This window comes from Pyrus communis, chromosome 4 (genome assembly GCF_963583255.1).
Source record: "Pyrus communis chromosome 4, drPyrComm1.1, whole genome shotgun sequence".
In the NCBI taxonomy this organism is placed as follows: domain Eukaryota; kingdom Viridiplantae; phylum Streptophyta; class Magnoliopsida; order Rosales; family Rosaceae; genus Pyrus; species Pyrus communis.
In genome coordinates, this window is record NC_084806.1 from 8,394,194 (window position 1) to 8,414,134 (window position 19,941).

At 34.6% G+C, this 19,941-nt stretch overlaps 1 protein-coding gene across 1 annotated transcript; it reads right to left on the reverse strand.

Annotated features, from left to right (window-relative positions):
- Positions 1-12,910: 12,910 nt before the first annotated feature.
- LOC137731587 (ABC transporter B family member 11-like) lies at positions 12,911-19,740 on the reverse strand. The gene is made up of 13 exons (XM_068470741.1): positions 19,545-19,740; positions 18,704-19,192; positions 18,284-18,338; positions 18,022-18,197; positions 17,716-17,937; positions 17,392-17,630; positions 16,698-17,223; positions 16,307-16,580; positions 15,312-16,204; positions 14,654-14,920; positions 14,231-14,494; positions 13,822-14,115; positions 12,911-13,526 (listed from the first exon to the last, which is right to left on the reverse strand). The coding sequence occupies exons 2-13, from the start codon at positions 19,022-19,024 to the stop codon at positions 13,173-13,175; spliced, it is 3,885 nt and encodes a 1,294-aa protein (XP_068326842.1). The 5' UTR covers positions 19,025-19,192; positions 19,545-19,740; the 3' UTR covers positions 12,911-13,172.
- Positions 19,741-19,941: the final 201 nt, after the last annotated feature.

The following is a 19,941-nucleotide window of genomic DNA, read 5'->3' on the forward strand; positions in this document are numbered from 1 at the left end:
TGAATTCCCAGAAACAAAACCGTGAAGGCGTGGTCAAGGCTCAAATTGGACAATATCGTGCTACGGTGGAATCGGACCCAGGATGTGGTGGGGGTCTGGGTCGGGATGTGACAATTTGGTATCAGAGCCAATCCCTAGCCAGGAGTGTGTCGACGAGGACGTTGAGCCCCTAAGGGGGTGGATTGTAACATCCCACATCATCCAGGGGAGTGGATACTATAAGCCTTATATGTATATTCCTATCTCTACCTAGCACGAGACATTTTGAGAGTTCATTGCCTTTGGGTTCCGTAGGAACTCCGAAGTTAAGCGAGTTCGTGTGAAAGCAATCCTAGGATGGGTGACCCTCTAGGAAGTTGCTCGTGAGTTCCCAGAAACAAAACCGTGAAGGCATGGTCCAGGCCTAAAACGAACAATATCGTGATACGGTCAAGTAAAGCCCGAGATGTTGTGGGGCCCGGGCGGGGATGTGACATTGATAGCAAGATTAGACATTCACATTCCATTAGAATTACTTAATCACAACATCGTTTGTTTCTACCTACACACGTTCACATTTCATTAGAATCACTCAATCACAGCAAGCATTGCTCATTCAATTGAATCTCTCCTTGAAGTCGAATGAAAGTCGAAATACTTACAGTGTTGATGACATCTATGATAATGGAGAGCTACTGGTGAGCCAGCTACAAGTTCTCCACCATGCTCTGCCATTGCTGTGAAATCAAATAGTTAAACCCTAAAAAGCACCACTGCAAATAGTATAAAAAAATCGAAATTAACCCTAAAGAAATTGGGAGAAAAGATATGAAAAGGGAATACCTTTCAGCCCTTTGAGTTATTGGTAAAAAAACCCAACAGAGCAAAAGCCTCCAACTCCAAAGACTGTTGTGGGATTTTGAAGAGAGAGAAAATATCAGAAGAAATGAAGCAAGAATGGGGAACCAAAAGGGGGAAAAAGAAGAAGCAGCAGCAGCAAAAGCGAAGTAGAGGAAGAAGAAATAAAGGAAAAAATGACGATTGAAATTAATGCACTAAACGACGGTTGAATCGAGAGTTATGGAAGAAATTTGTACTTCACTGACATGTAGAAAAGCTCGGATCTTTGAAGCAAAATGAGACGATGAGTGGGTTGCAGCAAGGGCCAAGCTGACTCAGAGCAGATTTGTCGTCATAGTCATCCCCAACCTGTGAAGCGCTCAAACGTCATGACGGCAGCGGCAATTCAGCTTTTAGACGGAGTTTGCTCGTGTGTGGAGAGAGGAGAAGATAATGAAATGCAGAAAGGAAAGGGGGAAGGGAGAAGGAAATGAGGAGAGAAGAGAAGGAAACGCAGAGAAGAGAAAAGGGGGAAGGAAGGGGGAAGGGAGAAGACACCTACACAAGGAAGAGATAAAGGGGTTTTATGTTGGAAAATTTTCATTATTGTTGGTTAAAACCGACAGAACATTTTTTTTAAATATAACCGACAGAAAATTTTCATTCCTGTCGATTATAACCGACAGAAAAAAAAATGGTGGAAAAAATCCCCCCAAAATTTTGTTATGATTTAAAAAAATAAAATAATAATTTTTTGGTTTAATAAATAAATAAATAATATGTATTTAAATAGAATACGTTTTTAGAAATTAAATAAATAAATTTTTTTTTTTGTCGAAAATAAATAATTGTTTGGTTTAATAGATAATAACCCATGTAAAATATGCAATGAAGAAACAAAAAGATAATTGTACAATGAAAATGTCATCACACAAACTAAATATTGTCTAATCAATACTTGAAAAACATAAATAAAAATTTGGCACAAATTACTTTTCACACTTCAAAATTTAGGCAAATTTAACAGAGATATACATTCTACGAAACTAATTTCAATGATCTAACCGTCAAACTTGTTTGTAGATACTACAAGAACGCATACGTAAAAAATCGCAAAAAGAAAAACATTTAGAGATTAGGTAACGGAACAAAAGTTTTCAACGGTTATAAACGAAAAATCACAATTTAACGGTTATTTTAGCTCTGGTTTTGATGATTTTTTTACAACTATACTCCTTGACCCTATAAGAATGTTATTTTAGCTCTGGTTTTGATGATTTTTTTACAACTACACTCCTTGACCCTATAAGAATGCAATGAATGAATTCGATCTTCAATTTAAAATATTTACACTAGTGGATACCACAAAATCTTATTTTATACTTAATGGAAGTATAATATTAACTCTAAGTGTTTGTTTAATCTACCGTTGTAACACGATATGCATTCTACGAAACTTTTTTCAACGATCCAACCGTCAAACTTATTTGTACACACTCCGAGATTGCATACGTAAAAAACAAACTTTCATAGATTACGTAACGGAATAAAAGTTTTCGCAGGTTACAAAACAAAAAATCACAATTTAACGGTTATTTTAATTCCGGTTTTGATGATTTTTTTGCAGCTACACTCCTCGACCCTATAAGAATGCAATGAACGAATTCGATCTTCAATTTAAAATATTTACACTAGTAGATACCACGAAATCTTATTTTATACTTAATGGAAGTATAATATTAACTTCAAGTGTTTGTTTAATCTACCATTTTGACGCGATATGCATTTTATGAAACTTTTTTCAACGATCAAACCGTCAAACTTATTTGTACACACTCCGATATTGCATACATAAAAAATCATAAAAAATAAATATTCAGAGATTATGTAACGGAACAAAAGTTTTTGACGGTTATAAAAAAAAAATCAGAATTTAACTGTTATTTTAGCTCCGATTTTAATGATTTTTTACAGTTACACTCCTCGACCCTATAAGAATGCAATGAATAAATTTGATCTTCAATTTAAAATATTTACACTAGTGGATACCACAAAATCTTATTTTATACTTAATGAAACTATAACATTAACTCTACGGTTTTGAAGCGATACACATTCTACGAAACTTTTTTCAATGATCTAACCGTCAAACTTGTTTGTACACACTCCGAGATCATATACGTAAAAAATCACAAAAAAAAACGTTCAGATATTAGGTAACAAAACAAAAGTTTTCGACGGTTATAAACGAAAAATCACAATTTAACGGTTATTTTAGCTTCGATTTTGATGATTTTTTTACAGCTACACTCCTCGACCCTATAAGAATGCATTCAACGAATTCGGTCTCCAATTTAAAATATTTACAATAGTGGATACCACAAAATCTTATTTTATACTTGATGGGGAAGTATAACATTAACTCTCAGTGTTGGTTTAATCTACCGTTTTGATGTGATACGCATTCTACGAAACGTTTTTCAACGATCCAACCGTCAAACTTGTTTTTACACACTCCAAGATCGCATACGTAAAAAATCGTAAAAAACAAACATTTAGAGATTAGGTAATGAAACAAAAGTTTTCAATGGTTATAAACGAAAAATCACAATTTAACAGTTATTTTAGCTTCGATTTTAATGATTTTTTGCCGCTACACCCCTCGATTCTATAAGAATGCAATGAATGAATTCGATCTTCAATTTAAAATATTTACACTAGTGGATAAATATTATTTTATACTTAATGGAATATAATATTAACTCTTAAGTGTTTGTTAAATCTATCAATTTGATAGGATATGCATTCTACGAAACTAGTTTCAACGATCCAACCGTCAAATATGTTTGTATATACTCCGAGATAGCAAAAAAAAAAAAAAACATTCAGAGATTATTCTGGCGACGGTCCAAAATTTTGCTTTGTTCGTGTTGGTTATATCCGACAGGGCCATGAGTGAAAAAAAATATTTAAAACGTGTGTTTATTTATTTATAATCATTATAACATTTTAAAATAATAAAATCAGACATAATAGAGTACACCAGATGTTCATGTGTGTTTATGTGCCAGACAATGTGCTTTGTGACGCATTGACAAAAATTGTTTGAATTTCTTTGTATCTTGTTGCTTGTCTGTGAGGGAGCATAATCCTTATTACAAAAATGATAGAGCTTCAGATTGTAGTCTGTTGTTATTATTCTCTTAGAAAATTTATGGCTCGTGTGAATTGAGTTCATTAGACTTTAGGGTCATAAGTGAAAAAAAAATTTAAAAATATGTGTTTATTTATTTATTTATTTTTTATCAATGTAACATTTAAAAATAATAAAATTTTCATTTTTGTCGGTTATAATCGCTAGAATACTAAAATAATAACCGCCAGAAAGTAAAATAATAAAATAGTCAATTTCTGTCAGTCATAACCACCACCATTAACTTGAAAACCGCCAGAATTTGTAAAAAATATTTAAAAAAAAAAATTCAAAAAAACTGTCGGTTATTTTTTGATATCCTCCACTAAATATCCGTCAGGAATTTATGTTGGATATAACCGACATGATTTTTCTAATATCCACCACCTAAAGCTAATATTATAGTAGTGTTTTCAGGCAATTGAAGTTGAATATGGAGAAGGTTTTGACACATTTAGACCTGTTGAACTCTTTGAACTCTCAAGTTTGATGTGGTAATGAATTTAATGAGTTATGTGTATATTAGTTAAATTGTGTTTTATGTTTTGTCAAATTTAATGTACTAATTATACTTTTTGCTGCTATAACTTCCTACTGTTAATTTTTACTTTGAGTAGGATTTTTTGAATGACAAACTACAAGAAGGTTTTCTAAAATGAAAAACAATATGACATGAAGCCTGATGATCTAATTGTGCATTGAGTTTTTTGGGTGAGGGATTTTGAGTTTTCCACCAAGTCTGTCTCTTATTTTTAGTTTTTGAGTTGTAAGTAATACTTTATGGTCAATGTGATCCTATATCTATTTAATTAATTATATTCTTAGATCATGTAGGAAGACTAGCAAGTAGCAATGTTGTTGCTTTTTAAGCTATTTATTCCTCTTATTTGGATTTAATGTGGGATATCCATGACTGGTTGTTCGTCGGGAGATGAGCGACATAAGTTACCTTTTGAGAGAGAAAGGAAGGTAGGTTGGAGCACAACTGAGGCTGAGAATCCTGACCGAGAGAAATGCAGAGGGGAAAAAAGCGGAGAAAAAACGGGACAAGGAGATATGTGAAAGATAAAAGTGAAAAGCAAAGGAAATATGGGAAAAAAAAATGCATCAATACTCTATAAAAGAAAAGTGTGTTAGACAAAAAGCTAAGCATTTCAATGCTTTTCTGATTGTATCCTAATATCACCAGTACCACTACTTCCCTTTCAGCTCTTTCAGTTGTCATTGAATTGCATACCGTTTCGAGATTTATCTTCAAATCTTGTCAGTAGCTTAATTGCTTGAATTTCTCAGAAATCCCTTATGTGATGAACCATATGAAAAGAATCGGTTTAAATCGAATAATTGTGAGATAAACTTATCGAATATTGACTCTTTATCAATTGGTATTTTCTATAGGTGGCGTGATGGGATAGTCACATCAGAGTTCCATCGTGTTTGAAGTGGGCTACTCGCAGAGCCATGTTCATTGTATGATATTCAAGGTTTGATTTTCTAATGCAATTGTTATACACATTAACCACAAAATTTATTTAAAAATCTTTATTATTGGTTTTTGCATTATTTGTTGGGAAATATCCATTCCTCTCTGTGCTTATAATTTTTAATGCAAGGAAAACAAGCAAGTTGGGAAATATTTTTTAGTTCCTTAAAAAAATTAAGATTACTGATTTATTTCCCTTATTTCAATGTCAATGCAGCTACATAAAATCTACTTAACTAATGGAAATGACTTAGCGTTTGGTTACGGTAAAGTTTTGGCTGGTAAGGTGCTACTGCAACTCATGTGAATCTGTTGCAGAGTGGTTTTAGTGTGTGAATTTCATTTTCAAGCATTATCTAAATTGCTTAAGTGCTTCAATGTTTGAATTTGATCTTTCAAATTGTATATGAATTGCAGTCCATTAGGGAAATTTTTATTAAAATGTAATGGATGCCTTTGGTTAATAATGCATATCAAGACCCTTGAATCTGTAGATTCAGATATTTGAACAATAATGCATATCAAGACCTTTGAATCTGTTGATTCAGATGTTTGAACACAGTTGAAGCTCACAATGTTGTTTTTGTAGTTTGATTAGCAATTGTTAATTAGAGTTGCCTAATTTTTTTACTAAGAGTTTAGGGCCAATTAACAAAACTATTGAGTGATATGTAAAAGTCTAGAAGCAAACCTTTTGGAGAACTTGAAGTCATTTGGAGTAAACAAATAAAATTTGACTATCTGCCCATCATGTTTTTTTTACTATTGACAACTTCTCAACCATATTTACTGATTGCAAGAACTTGTTGCATTTGAAACCCGCAGCATTGCGCGGGCAATTTTTGCTAGTAACATATGCTTTGTAGGTATTTTATTTTGTATGTATCATCATATATATTGGGCACATTTTATTATTATATGTACAAAATAATAGGTAAAATAGTATTGAATAAAATAATAATATTTTTTTTATGTAGTTACATTGTTTTGCATGTATTTTGCATACATTGGGTTTGTTTTATTATGTAGGTAAATTATTTTGCATGTATTTTACATATAGTGGGGAAATTATTTTGCTTTTTTAAGCAATTTAACATTTTAAAATTTGAATTGTAGGTGCACTGAATCAAATAACATTTTTTGTAGGTAAATTATTTTGCATGAATTTTTACGTATACTAGGCATGTTTCTTTTTTCTTTTTTCTTTTTGTTATATATGTGTGTGTGAAATAATTTACCTACATTTATATGTAAAATATAATTTGTTGACTTAACTAAGCATGTACATATATTAGGCATGTTTAGTTGTTATTATATATTAGGAAATAAATTTATTATTTTTTATTTTCATAAAATCATTAATTCTCCCTTACAATTTGTATGAAACTAATTGTATACATCAAACATTCAAATATGGGTGTTTTGGGCATTGAAATTTTTTAAATATGTAAAGTCGAATATAATTAATAAATTTGCTAATGTGAAATCTAGTCAATGAGTTTTATTTAAATTTCAAGGACTAGAATCATATTTTCAGAAAAATTATATCATTACACTATATTACTAATGCTTTAATTAAAAGAGAGATGTTTGCTCAAAATATGCAGCCAAAGAGATTTTTCTTTGGTTGTGTAATTTCTTCTGTGCCGAAAATATTAACTTTGTAGATTTAACCATCGTTGTGACTTGGTTTGTTCATATCTTTGAAGCCTAAGAACATGCATCCCATGCAAGCATCAGGATTCCATAAACTAATTAATAAAGCACATTAAATTTCTACTAATTAATAAAACACTCATTGTCAATCAAAATTTTATGAAATTACTATTTTAACTCTCTAATTAAAACATAACATGAATAAGAAATATAGGGTAGAAATGTAATTTCACACAACCAAATTTTGCTGTTTTTTTTTTCAAAGCATCACCTACATGTAATCATAACATATCTGTAATTAAAAAATAAATAAAAAAATAAAAAAATAAAAACTTCCCACTTCCACATTCTCTATCACTCTCTTCCTTTCTCCTTCTATTTTAAAAATAAAAATAAAAAATTTTCTCACACACTTTGTGTGTGCCTATATTCTAGTTATAATAATAATAGTTATTGATAAAAAAAACTGGAACTAAGACCAAAGCCATAAACATGGCGTTTGTACCGGTTTTTGCACGCTGTTAGTCATGCATTTTAGGCCATCTTTAGGTTTGTTAGGAACAGTAAAAAGAGATTCAATCACCGAAAAGTTTGTGCCAAAAATTTGGTAATGGTACAGTATTTGTATCAAATCATACATTTACGGTACGATATTGATATTCAAAACTATTACTAGTGGTATATAATACCGAATTGGTATGATTAGTATTATATACTATATTTATTAATTTATATATGTAATTATATACTAGTAAATGTCCACACACAAAGTGTGAAATTTTTTACTTTTGTTGTTAAAATTGAAGAAGAGAGGTCATTCAGTACTACGGTTTGGTGGTATTCTTCTTCACTTGGAAGTGAGAGGTCTTAGTTCAAATATCGTGGATTGTGAATTCAATACCAAATTAGGTTACCCATTGTGTGGCTTAGCCGAACTCCCCCTCTCCTTAGGCCATCTCTAACTGACCCGGCCAAAGGGCTAAAAATATCTTGAAATGACATGAAAACCGTCTCCAACTGAGGGCTAGATCAAAAGGCTCGTGAGCCCCACCGGGCCAAAAATTGGAAAACATGCCAACCGGCTAGCCTAAAAGAGCCATCCAGCCCCGGGCCAACCCAAAATTCAAAGGCAACGACTACCTGACGCTAGGTACACCATTTCTCACATAATTTTCACCATTTCATACTATCTTACCTCATTTTATTTCAATTCTTCACTTTCTATTCTCTTAACTCTTCCAATAATCTTTCCTTCAATTTTTTCAATAAATTTCAAATGGCCACATCTGCAATGAAAGGTAGCGCTTAGACCCGAAAAAAAGATGAACCTCTTTGCAGGGCTTATAAATGGGTCTCGGAAGATAGTGCGAGGGGGAGTTCTCTAGTGTGAGGGGGAGTTCTCAAACAAGTGAAGGTGTTTGGACTCGTACATCCAAAAAGTATTATGAATTCTACGAAGGCACCACTCTACCGAATTTCCAAAACCACGAGAATTGTTCTTCAAGATGGAAAAAATATCTTCATCCAAGTTTGAATAAATGGCATCAAGTAGTGTTAAAAGCCGGAAGCAGACATGAAAGCGGAGCCAATTACTACAACGAAGTAAGTGGTTTCACAAGTTATTTTAAATATTTAATTATATTACATTTCATTTCATAAATTAATTTCCTTTAATTTTTGTAATTATATTTATAGGTACACCAAGCGGAGGAATTGTATATGGAGGACAACTCAAAACCCTTTAGTCATCACGGTTGTTGGGAAATTTGTAAAGGGTGGGTGTTATCCACCTCAAGAAAGATTTGGTCCTACGCCGGTGTTCGGAAATGTTTCCTCAAATGCAGTTGGGGATGAACATGGATCTCCTACCATTCAAGAAACAAGGGTAGAAAATTTGTCTCCGGGTGAAGCTTCCATACCTAGGGCTATAGGATGAAACAAGGCCCGAAAATTGAAGAAAAGGGTAAGGTAAAGGATGATTACGCCTTTCGACAAGAAATGGCATCCTCATTGCGATTAATGACGGAACAAAATATCTTTGCCGCGGAAGAAAGGAACCGTAGGCACCAAGAACGGGCAAAACAAATACAAGAAGAGATGGATGATACGAACAAAATATCTTACACTCCAATGTGTAAGGCATATTTTGATAGGAAAAAGAGTGAAATTATGGCCTGACGGGAGTTATTTAAATTCGACTATACTCCTACAATGGTGCATGAAGATGATGATTATAGCCTTTAAATTGAAGTTGTTGTAGTCTTTAATATTTAAGTTGTAGTTTTTAAATTTAAGTTGTTGTAGTCTTTAAATTTAAGTTGTAGTTTTTAAAATGAAGTAGTTGAATCTTAAATTGAAATTGTTGTAGTTTTTAATATGTCCGAAAACCTTATTTTAATAATTTAGTTTAATTTAAGTAACCATATTAATTCAATTAAAATAATAAATTATGTTTAGCCTATGGCCCTTTGGTCCTCTTGGTTGAAGATGGTTTTTTGTCACAGAACTATATTTGGCCTATGCCCCCCTCGGTTGGAGATAGTATGAAATATGGCTTAGCACTGTTCATTAAAATATAATTTCTTGGAGGGCTAGGGGGTTAAAGGGAGCTATCTGGCCATCCTTTGGTTGGAGATGGTCTTAGTGCAAAAATATCGATGTATTAAAAAAAATTGAAGAAAAGAGGAAGAGAGTGAGAGAGAAGGTGGGAGTGAGGAGAGAGGGAGAGAGGTTGTTTTTTTATTTATTTTTAAATTAGAGATGATAAATTTACATGTAGGTGAAATAGCAAAATTTTGTTTTGTGAAATTACGTTACTATCCTTAACTTTTTTTGTTGTGATAGAAGACAAATATGTATTTTCATCCTCTTTTGGTTGACAAAAAGGTAGACCTGTCAGTTTCTAACACGACACGAAAATAACAGGTTTCGGGTCAACACGATAACTAATCGGATCATTATCGGATGACCCGTTAATAACATGCTCTTAACGGGTATACACACGGGTAACACGTGGGTAATCTGTTTAAGCCCGTTAAGAAAAAAAATTATTTTGATAATTTTAAAGTTTAATTATTAAAAGATTTATTATAAAATACAATAGCCATATTAATATATACAATATATTCTATATTAAATATATAGTTTTGTATTATTATTATTCTATATAAGTTTAAAAAAAAAATTAGTCATTATTTATTTTTATTATGAGAGTTCCTTATTATCATTACTAGGATAAATTCTACTTAACATATTGTTGTCCAAAATTAAAATAAACTAGTATAGCATTTGTACAGGCAAGAACGAAGAAGACATACATACAAGTATGAAAAATGTGAAAGAATATATAAACACTCATGATTCATCATTATTCCTCCACGAGTAGATATTGTAACTTTCCATGAATTTCCCATTTCTCGCTCAACGACGGAACTTTGCTTATTTCTTTTTTTGAGGATCGACGAATCAAATGATATTTTGTTTCCAATTTTTGTCTCTTCTTCTCCCGCTGAATCAAACTTTTTCTTGCCATAGTTACTTACATTATCATTTAGATTTTTAAAATTCTCCAAGCCCTTATGAATAATGTTTTTTATTTGAGGGCATAATTAATAAAATTAATAATAATTATTGTAGAAGTGTAAAAAATGTAAAAAAAAATATACAATCACCCATAGTGACAAGCTTTACAACTTTCATGAAGGGGTCAGCTTTGAAATCCAACACTATAATCCATAAATCTTAAATTTACATTTAACCGACGATTGTCATTTACGCTTTATTCTTCTTACTGAATTTCATTTTTAAAATTTTCTTTTTTGAAAACATGATCATCTAGCGGATGTAAGAAGATGGACGGTTCAGATCTTTGATATCACGTTTCGATATTTACAGTTAATTAAAATATAAGTCGATATCATATAGTTTGTAGAAACTTTATAAACATCATGCAATATTTTCACTAACCGTAAAACTCTGAATATAATATTAACGACCCAAACCGTTCATCTTCCTGCATCCTCTAATAGATCATGTTTTTGAAAATGAAAATCTGAAAAAACAAAATTTGATGAGAACAATGAAGCGTAAATGTAAACAACAACCAACGGTTAAATTTTAATTTATGATTTATATGATTATAGTGACGAATTTCGAAGTTAAGCTCTTCATGAAAGTTGTAAAGTTTGTCATTACGAGCATTTATATATTTTTTACACTTCTACATTAATTAAAAAACTATTAAAGACTTTAGGTAAGTGAAAATATATTTAAAAGGAAAATGCGTTTTTACGTTTTGGATGTGACAATATGGTATGTATATACTTATTTAGTATTATGTTTTTCATTTTATTATTTATTGATTTAAAATATATTTTCCTTAACGAGTAACGGGTCGGATCATATTACATGTTAATATTATCGGGCCGATTTCGGGTCGGGTCATTTTACCCGTTTATTTTAACGGGTGTTACACGACACGACCCATTAAGATATCGAGTATGACACGAAAACGACACGAACACAAAAAATATGACACGAATGTCAGGTCTACAAAAAGGGTTTCATTAATGTAGTTTTAAATTATGTAATTGTTATTTATTATTATTATTATTGTATGATGGAAGACTAAATTACTTTACTCCCTATGATTTTATTTGTGATAGAAGATTAAATTGTTTTTCACCCACTTTTGGTTAGATTTCATGTTTTCCTCATCTCCTCTCACACTCTCTATTTGTTTCCCCAACCAAAAAACCTAAGCCCTCTTGTGACTTCATCCCTCTCATCTTGCCGGCAACTCCATCTATGTTTTTCTTGTTTTCAACAACTAAAAGTGTTTTAACCGTTAAATTTAATTTCCAAAATTATTATTTCTATTTTCAATCTCTTTGAAAAACAATTACAACATGATATGAAAAATATAATAAGTGTAACATTACTCTTCAATTGATATTTGACATTCGACATGAAAGTGACAGAGTTAAAGTTGGTTTGAGTTTCTTTTGTAGCATGTGGGGGTTTGTGGGTATTCCGATAAGAGGCAAGCAATCAGTATTATTTCGAGGCAATTCGCGGGCACCTCTTGTTGCCAAACAGTTGAGAAGATTTTGTTCAATTGGTGGATGTTGTGTGTTGAAACTTGAAACCATTTGGACGTTAAAATTGATGCAATTAAGGTTGGAGTTAGAATTTTCTTTTAGTGGGGGCAGTTCTAAAAACAACTAAGAAAATCTTATTATAGTATGGTTTATGATAATATGTATGATTTCAAATGATGATGTATCACAATTCTAATGTTAAAAAATTTCAATATAGTAGCAGAAAGTGGCAAAGTGATTGGAAAAATATTAATACAAGATAGGGAGAAGAGGGGTTTTTCGGTTTGAATGACAGAACAAGAGTACTTTTGCTCATATAATATTTGATATTGAGTATAAGTAGCATGATACATATACGTTCTTAAAGAATAACGCGTGTATATTATATAACTGTAATCTGCAACTAAACAAATGAATTACTTGAGTAGGGTATTTGCCTCTAGTGAGCCTTCATTGGCTTCGTCCATGGATGCAATCATGCAACCACTCGTCAAATTTGAGCCGATCATCAGGCCTGGTATCCAGTATAGCAAAAGACTCGAAAGTGCCGAAGACTTTGTGCAACAGGAAAAAGTATCTAGTAATGTTGTCGAATCTCTCTTGCTCCACGTGAAATTGGATGAACCTTTATCTAATGAGTTTAATTAGAGTAGAAAATTGGAAGTGGATCTTACTTTAAGCGGTTTAGTGCATTTAACAATTCACATCAAGTCCTGTGTTCGATTTTTCTTTCCCGAATACCCTTAGTAAATTATATAAAAAAAAATTGAAGGGGAAAAACTAATGTAAACAAATCCAACATTATTAAGGGTTGTATTCATAAGTGCTGTATTACACTTCAGATTCCAAGTGAAGCTTTCAGGAAAGAAGAAAAAAATGAACGAAATATGCCTCTTGCTAATTTACCTCTTTGCGAAGCTCTCTACAATGAGGCACTTGCATGGAGTGCTACCAAAGAAGCATAAATGCCATCCTCGACATTGAGCAAAGTTTCATGCTTTCCTTTCTCTGCAATCACTCCATTTTTCACCACGGCTATTAAATCTGCACTCCTGATCGTGGATAACCGATGAGCAATCACCACCGTGGTTCGATCCACCATGACACGATCCAATGCATCTTGAACAACGCGTTCAGATTCAGCATCAAGCGCACTTGTGGCTTCATCTAGTAGTAAAATCTTTGGGGCCTTCATTATGACTCTTGCAATTGCCACCCTTTGCTTCTGTCCACCGGACAACTGAACACCCCGCTCTCCTACGGTTGTGTCATAACCCTGCATTGTTTTCCAAACTCTATGCATTAATCTCCATCATTCTCAAGATATTTTCGTAATATTTCATCAACTAGTCCTCATTTATGCAACATCATGGCAAAAGTGAAATACGTACATATACAACCGGTTATATACTTAATCAAAGACAGAACTGGGGGGAAACAAAATAGACAATAAGTTGTATAGTGTGCGTTTATTGACAATTTAGTGTCCCTCCGGTTCTATTTTTTATTAAAATTTTGTGACCGGTCCTATTTGTGCATAGATGGACAAATGTGTTTAAGTTAGCGCCCACCTGTTGTAAACTACTGATGAATTTGTGAGCGTTTGCCAATTCTGCTGCAGCTATAATTTCAGCTTCTGTTGCATCCCCTTCCTTTCCATATGCAATGTTGGCTCGGATTGTGTCATTAAACAATACAGGCTCCTGGCTCACCAGCCCCATTTGCTGTCTCAACCACTTTAACTGTAGCTTTTGGATTTCCATTCCATCTAGTGTAATGTAACCTGAATCAGGATCATAAAATCTCTGCAACAAGGAGACGACTGTTGATTTCCCACTTCCGCTTTCTCCCACCAGAGCAACTGTCTGCATAATGTAAATCAAAATGTAAGTTCCGGTAACATAAATCAGACTAAGAACTCCAAATCTTTATATTGATTGAAAAGGAGGAGTAAATGTACAAAGCATGGTAGTAAGTTACCTTGCCAGGATGGATGGTCAAGCAAAGATCCTCAAAAATTTGAACGTCAGGTCTGGTTGGATACTTGAAACTCACATGTCGAAATTCAATTTCTCCCTTAACATTTTCTATAGTTTTTCCTGAGTCATCACTGGAGTCTATCTTTGATTTCCGGTCGAGAATTGCAAATATGGAAGCAGCAGAGCATTTTACTTTACTTACATCAGGGGCTAGGGATCCAGACTGAGACACTCCGACAGCTGTTATAGTGAGAGCAAAGAAAACCTGTAAACCAGGACAACAAATGTTAATGGACTGAATCGAATAATGAAGATTTATATCTCAAATAACAAGTATTTATTTAGCAAAGTGCGCATCCTGCAGTTATGTTTCCTGAGCTAGGTAGTAACCTGAAGACTTGTAGCATAATGTAGAAGAACTTACCCGGAAAACATCAGAGAATGTCGTCTTGCCTGCTGCAACTAGTCGGGCACCAGCATAAAAACTACACGCGTACACAGAAAAAAGAAAAAAGAATGATAGCCCAAATCCTATCCCACTGATTAACCCTCGTCTTATCCCTGTCTTAATAGGGCCTTCACATTTTCTCTGGTATAACTCCATCACCTTCTCTTCAGCACAGAAGGAAGCAATTGTTCTAATACTCCCTACAGCATCAGTCGCTACTTGACTTGCCTCCTCGTACATTTTCTGCAACCATTTAGAATTTTCAGTATTGTCAGAAAAGGATTAGTCTTATACTAGTTGTAAGATCTTGTTTGGTATCAAGGATTGGACTGGATAACTGATTAGGTTCCACGTATATTGAATGAAAAAATGGATGATGTTTTGCTCCTGATCACCTAGTGAAGATGGGACTTTCTTGCGCAACTGTGTATCAGGAGTTGCTTGTTCCTCCTATTTTCATAATTGATACTCTTGGCGATGACAGGGTTGGTTTAATCAGACTCCATCTTGTTTCTGTTTGAGTTCTGCTGTTGGTGTTGTCTCTTTCCATCCAAAAAAATGGTTGATGTTTTGAGGTGCACCAGATAGCAGTTGTAAAGTACATATTTTTTATAGTTTGAGATTGGAGAAATACCTTTGCATCTGCACTGAATCCTGTCATGAACTTGACTTGAACGTAACCAGTTACTCCTAACAGCGGAAGCAGAACGAGGATTATAAGAGCGAGTTGCCAATTTGCCACAAAAGCAATCACCAAACCAGCAATTGCCATTGCTAGATTCTCAACAACCAAAGCTAGAGCATCTCCAACCAGCCCTCGCAGAGAAGCTGCATCTGCAGAAAGCCTTGCACCAATTGCACCACTCGAGTGCTCAGGATCGTCAAACCAACTTACTTCCATGTAAACCACCTTCTCAAAGCACAGAGATCGGACTCGTTTTATTAATTTACAACCAGCCACAGCAAAAAGGTACTGTCTTGCGGGAAGTACTATGAAAGATGCCACTCCTAGAACAATGAAGATTAAGGCCCAAAACTTAGAGTCCCTTCGGAGTTCATGAGGTGGCTCAAAGAAGGACTTGATTACACTGGATATCAGTACCCCAAAAGTAGGTAAGATTGCCCCATTGGCTGCTGCGGCTATGGTACCAAGTAATAAAACAGGGATCTCTGGCTTGTTCAAGTAAGCCAGGCGACGAAGTGAAACTTCTGGAGGCGCGCTTGATGATGCTGACTCAGGAATATCAGATCCTGCATGTGCTGTTTCAGGGACACCTACTGCAGAGGGCACATCATATGAGACTGAGAAGGAATGATGACTGCTACTTCCTCTTCCAGATGATCCCTTGCTTATGGATCGTAAGTTTGAAAGTCTTTGTCTTGAATGTTTCCGATAATCCATACTTATAATTTCTGGCCTTTCATGATCATTCACAGAAGTTTGTTCTGACACACTGCTCATTTCTTGCAACCTTATAAGCTGGCTATATGCTCCATCAGGGTCCTTGATTAGCTCAGAATGTGGACCTGCTCAGATGAAAAAGATCAGTATGTGCAGTATGATAAATTGTAAGAAAACGTGGAACTATTGGCAGTGAGATTGCAGACCCATATGGTATAATAGGATACCTTTTTCGACAATTGTTCCCCTGTGTATAACAGCAATGGTGTCAGCATCCCTTACTGTGCTCAAACGGTGGGCTACAATGACTGTGGTGCGGTTTACCATAATTCTGTCCAGTGCCTCCTGCACAACTCTCTCAGATTCTGCATCAAGAGCACTTGTGGCTTCATCTAATAGTAGAATTCTTGGGTCTTTCAGAATTGCTCTAGCTATGGCAACTCTCTGCTTTTGGCCCCCAGACAGCTGAGCTCCATGTTCACCAACCATTGTGTCGAGCCCCTGAAAAAAGAATTGAACAAGCAAAATGGTAAAATTCCACCAAGTGGAGTTAAAAATTGACAGCAAATATTCAGCGAAGAAACACCCAAACTTAGAGCAACTATAAACAGAATTAACCTGAGGCAGTTTGTCTATGAATTTAGCAGCATTAGCAAGTTCAGAAGCAGCCACTATTTCTTCATCAGTGGCACCATCCTTCCCGTAGGCAATGTTATCTTTAATGCTAGAGGTAAACAAAACGGGTTCCTGGCTGACAAGGCCTATTTTCTGTCTGATCCATTTCAGCTGGAACTCTTTCAGATTAATACCATCAATAAGAACTTCACCAGCTTGGGGGTCATAAAATCTCTCAATCAAACTGATTACAGTTGATTTACCACTTCCGCTCTCTCCAACCAGAGCAGCAGTTACACCACTAGGTATTGAGAGTGAAAATCCATGGAATACTTGTTCATCTGGTCTCGCAGGATAACTAAAATGAACATCCCTCAGTTCTATGTCTCCGTGTATATCGTGCAACTGCTTCCCATTAGTATCATAAGCATCTATCTCCGGCTTTCTGTTAATCGTCTCAAACATCTTATAAGCTGCAGCTTGTCCAGCAGCAAATGCATTCATGGATGGAGATGCTTGCCCAAGAGACCTGAAAATTTATAGCATTAACTTTCATATCTTGATATTCTGAAGCATCACATTATCCAATTTTTGGAGTGAGAAAGGAGGAGGAGGAGAGGAGGAATAGTCTATAAGTTTTTTAATATCGCATTCTTGCAACGCAAAGATGATGCCAAATTTATGGAAATGCACTTACATGGAACCAGTCAGCACAGCGAAAATTACATTTATTACTTCTCCTCCTGTATATCCTCTTTCAAGAATCATCTTTCCGCCAAACCATATAGCCAAAGCATAACTACACATCATAACAAGCATTACCGCTCCAATTCCAAATCCAGATGCCAAGCCCTCTTGCACACCAGAATTGTATGCCTTAATTAAGGAGTTGTTGTAATTAGCTATAGCTTGTTTTTCTCCTGTAAAGGATGCAACCTGCATTGGGAACGCCTGTAAGATTTAGTTCTATAAAAAGACAATATTATTATGAAAATTTTATTTTAAAGACAAGTAGGCGTACAGTTCTTATTGAACCAATTGTCTGCTCTACTACAATTGCTGCCTGTGAATAAGCAGTTTGCCCCTGGGATGCCAACTTCGATATAATTATGCCTATGACGGCACCAGAGAGGACGAGAAGGGGAAGAGATGATAGCATGACAAGGGTGAGAAGCCATCCCTTCACAAATGCTATAACAAAGCCTCCGATGAATGTTGCAATTAATTGGATAAAACTTCCTACCTGCCATAAGAAAATGAAACGGAATCAAAATGTTAACTAGAGATAATGACAATAACTGAAGGCTGTTGTGTGGCGAGTAAATACCTTTTCGCCCATTGCCGCTTGAATGAGCACGGTATCACCTGACATCCTCCCAACAATTTCCCCAGTGTTCGTTTCTTTATCAAAAAAGCCAACATCTTGCCTTATAATTGTTTTCAAGTATAAACTTCTTATTCGTGAAGCTTGTCTCTCTCCAGTGACCATCCAGCAAGACATTTCTGGCATATAGAAAAAGCTAATTATCTCATTTTCCAATAAGCCAAGTTATTTCCTTAATACCTGCAGGGAGTTCAGTAAAACTTACGTAGAAATGAAAGAGCAGCAGCTGCCACAGCCAAATAAACGAACTTTAGAGCCACCTGAAAAGGATATTAAGTTGGCCTAAATTATTTCCCACTAAACCTAGTAATAATAGTTGCATATAGCACAATTTACAAATATGAGAATTTCTTAATGCAGAAATTTGGTGGAGGGGCAATGATCCTATTTAGCAACAAAACTGCAGGCACCAGATAATCGGAAAAAAAAAACACAAAAAAAAAGTTCCAATAAGGAAGTTGAGAGCTCAGTTGACATAAAAATTCGGATGGAACTGCATCGAACAATGTACTGCATACGTTGTTCTTTGCTTTCCTTTTATGATATTGCTCGGTTGACTTAATTTCTAGAGATGTTGCACTACCAGAGAGAAGTATTTATCAGGTTTTAGTCACAGAATATTTACCTCGGAAACTGCATCAACCACGCCTTTGGTATTCCCCGCTCCTCCAAAAGAATTAATCACATCTCCAAGGATTATGGTCATGAGAGGCATACAGATCCCATTTCCAATGGCGCTGATTGTACCAACAGACATTAACAGGTAATCCAAGGAATCAGCAAAGGAGAAAAGCTTGTGAAATGGAACCGTTTTGGTGCCATCCTCCTTGCTCTTGCTTGTATCTTGTGCGTTGTTTTCAGAATCCACCACTGCTGACTTTCCGTTTGATGCTGTCGTGCCCTCCTCCTTGATTACATCTCCATTAACAGGATTTTCCTCAGCCATGTCTTTAACAGTAATAGGTTTAACTTGCCATAATTGACAAGCAGCAGCACTTCCGAACCGTTCTTCTTTTTTCCCTTTTGTTTTCTTGGAAATTCAACACTTCAGAAAGCTTAGTTGCTTTGTTTTACAACACAAGCAACTCGGACAACTTGGATGGTGAGATCAGAGCTGCAGGAGAAACAATTTATGGTTTGAGTAAATTGTACTTAAAAAAACCGCATTAGTTCATGAGCACTAAATTGACTATACAGGACCTCTTGCAACAAAAGTTCTGCGGTTTTGGTAAGCAGTAAAGAATACAAACCCATCTACGATTCCGGCATTGAAAACAAGAAATTTGGCCCCATTGAAACAACACAAGAAGTAGTAACTCAATAAATAACGAAGAAGGGTGGTTGTTACTTTGCAGTGAAAGATTATTACAACAGAACTAAACTAATCATTAAAATACTTCACAAAGCATGCAATATAGGGAAGTTAATTCTTCTCAGATTTTCATATGAACAAAAAGAATAACCACCTTAAAAACTACTAGCTTGATGAAACGAGGAATCAAACGAAGGAAGGAAACAAGTGGGCAGCTGCTAACGCATGCTAATTGCTAAAGGACTGAAACTTTAAGGAAGAGACAGTTTTACAAACATCAGAGGTGCAACCATAAGAGTGGTGCAGGAAACATTTTAACTGCGAAAGATGAAGTTTCTTACCAGTTTTTGGGAAATGGGTTGATAAAGTTTTTTTGGAATATTCCCCGCCAACCATTGCTTTTTATACATCGCAACCCTACAGATCAGTCAAACGTTCACATTATGGAGAAGATTAAAGAAAGTAGATACTTTTAAACTTAGTTGAATGAAATACAATTCAAGCTCTGACCTTTGATTTATTTATTTTTTATTTATTATTTTTTTTTTTAA

Excerpts from the sequence above, each read along its gene's own strand:
- LOC137731587 (XM_068470741.1), bottom strand. The coding sequence starts at position 19,024 with ATGGCTGAGGAAAATCCTGTTAATGGAGATGTAATCAAGGAGGAGGGC. Across the intron at positions 16,205-16,306 it reads GGGAACAATTGTCGAAAAAG|GTCCACATTCTGAGCTAATC; the intron begins GTATCCTATTAT and ends TCATCTGAGCAG. Across the intron at positions 13,527-13,821 it reads TCATCAGTAGTTTACAACAG|GGTTATGACACAACCGTAGG; the intron begins GTGGGCGCTAAC and ends AAAACAATGCAG.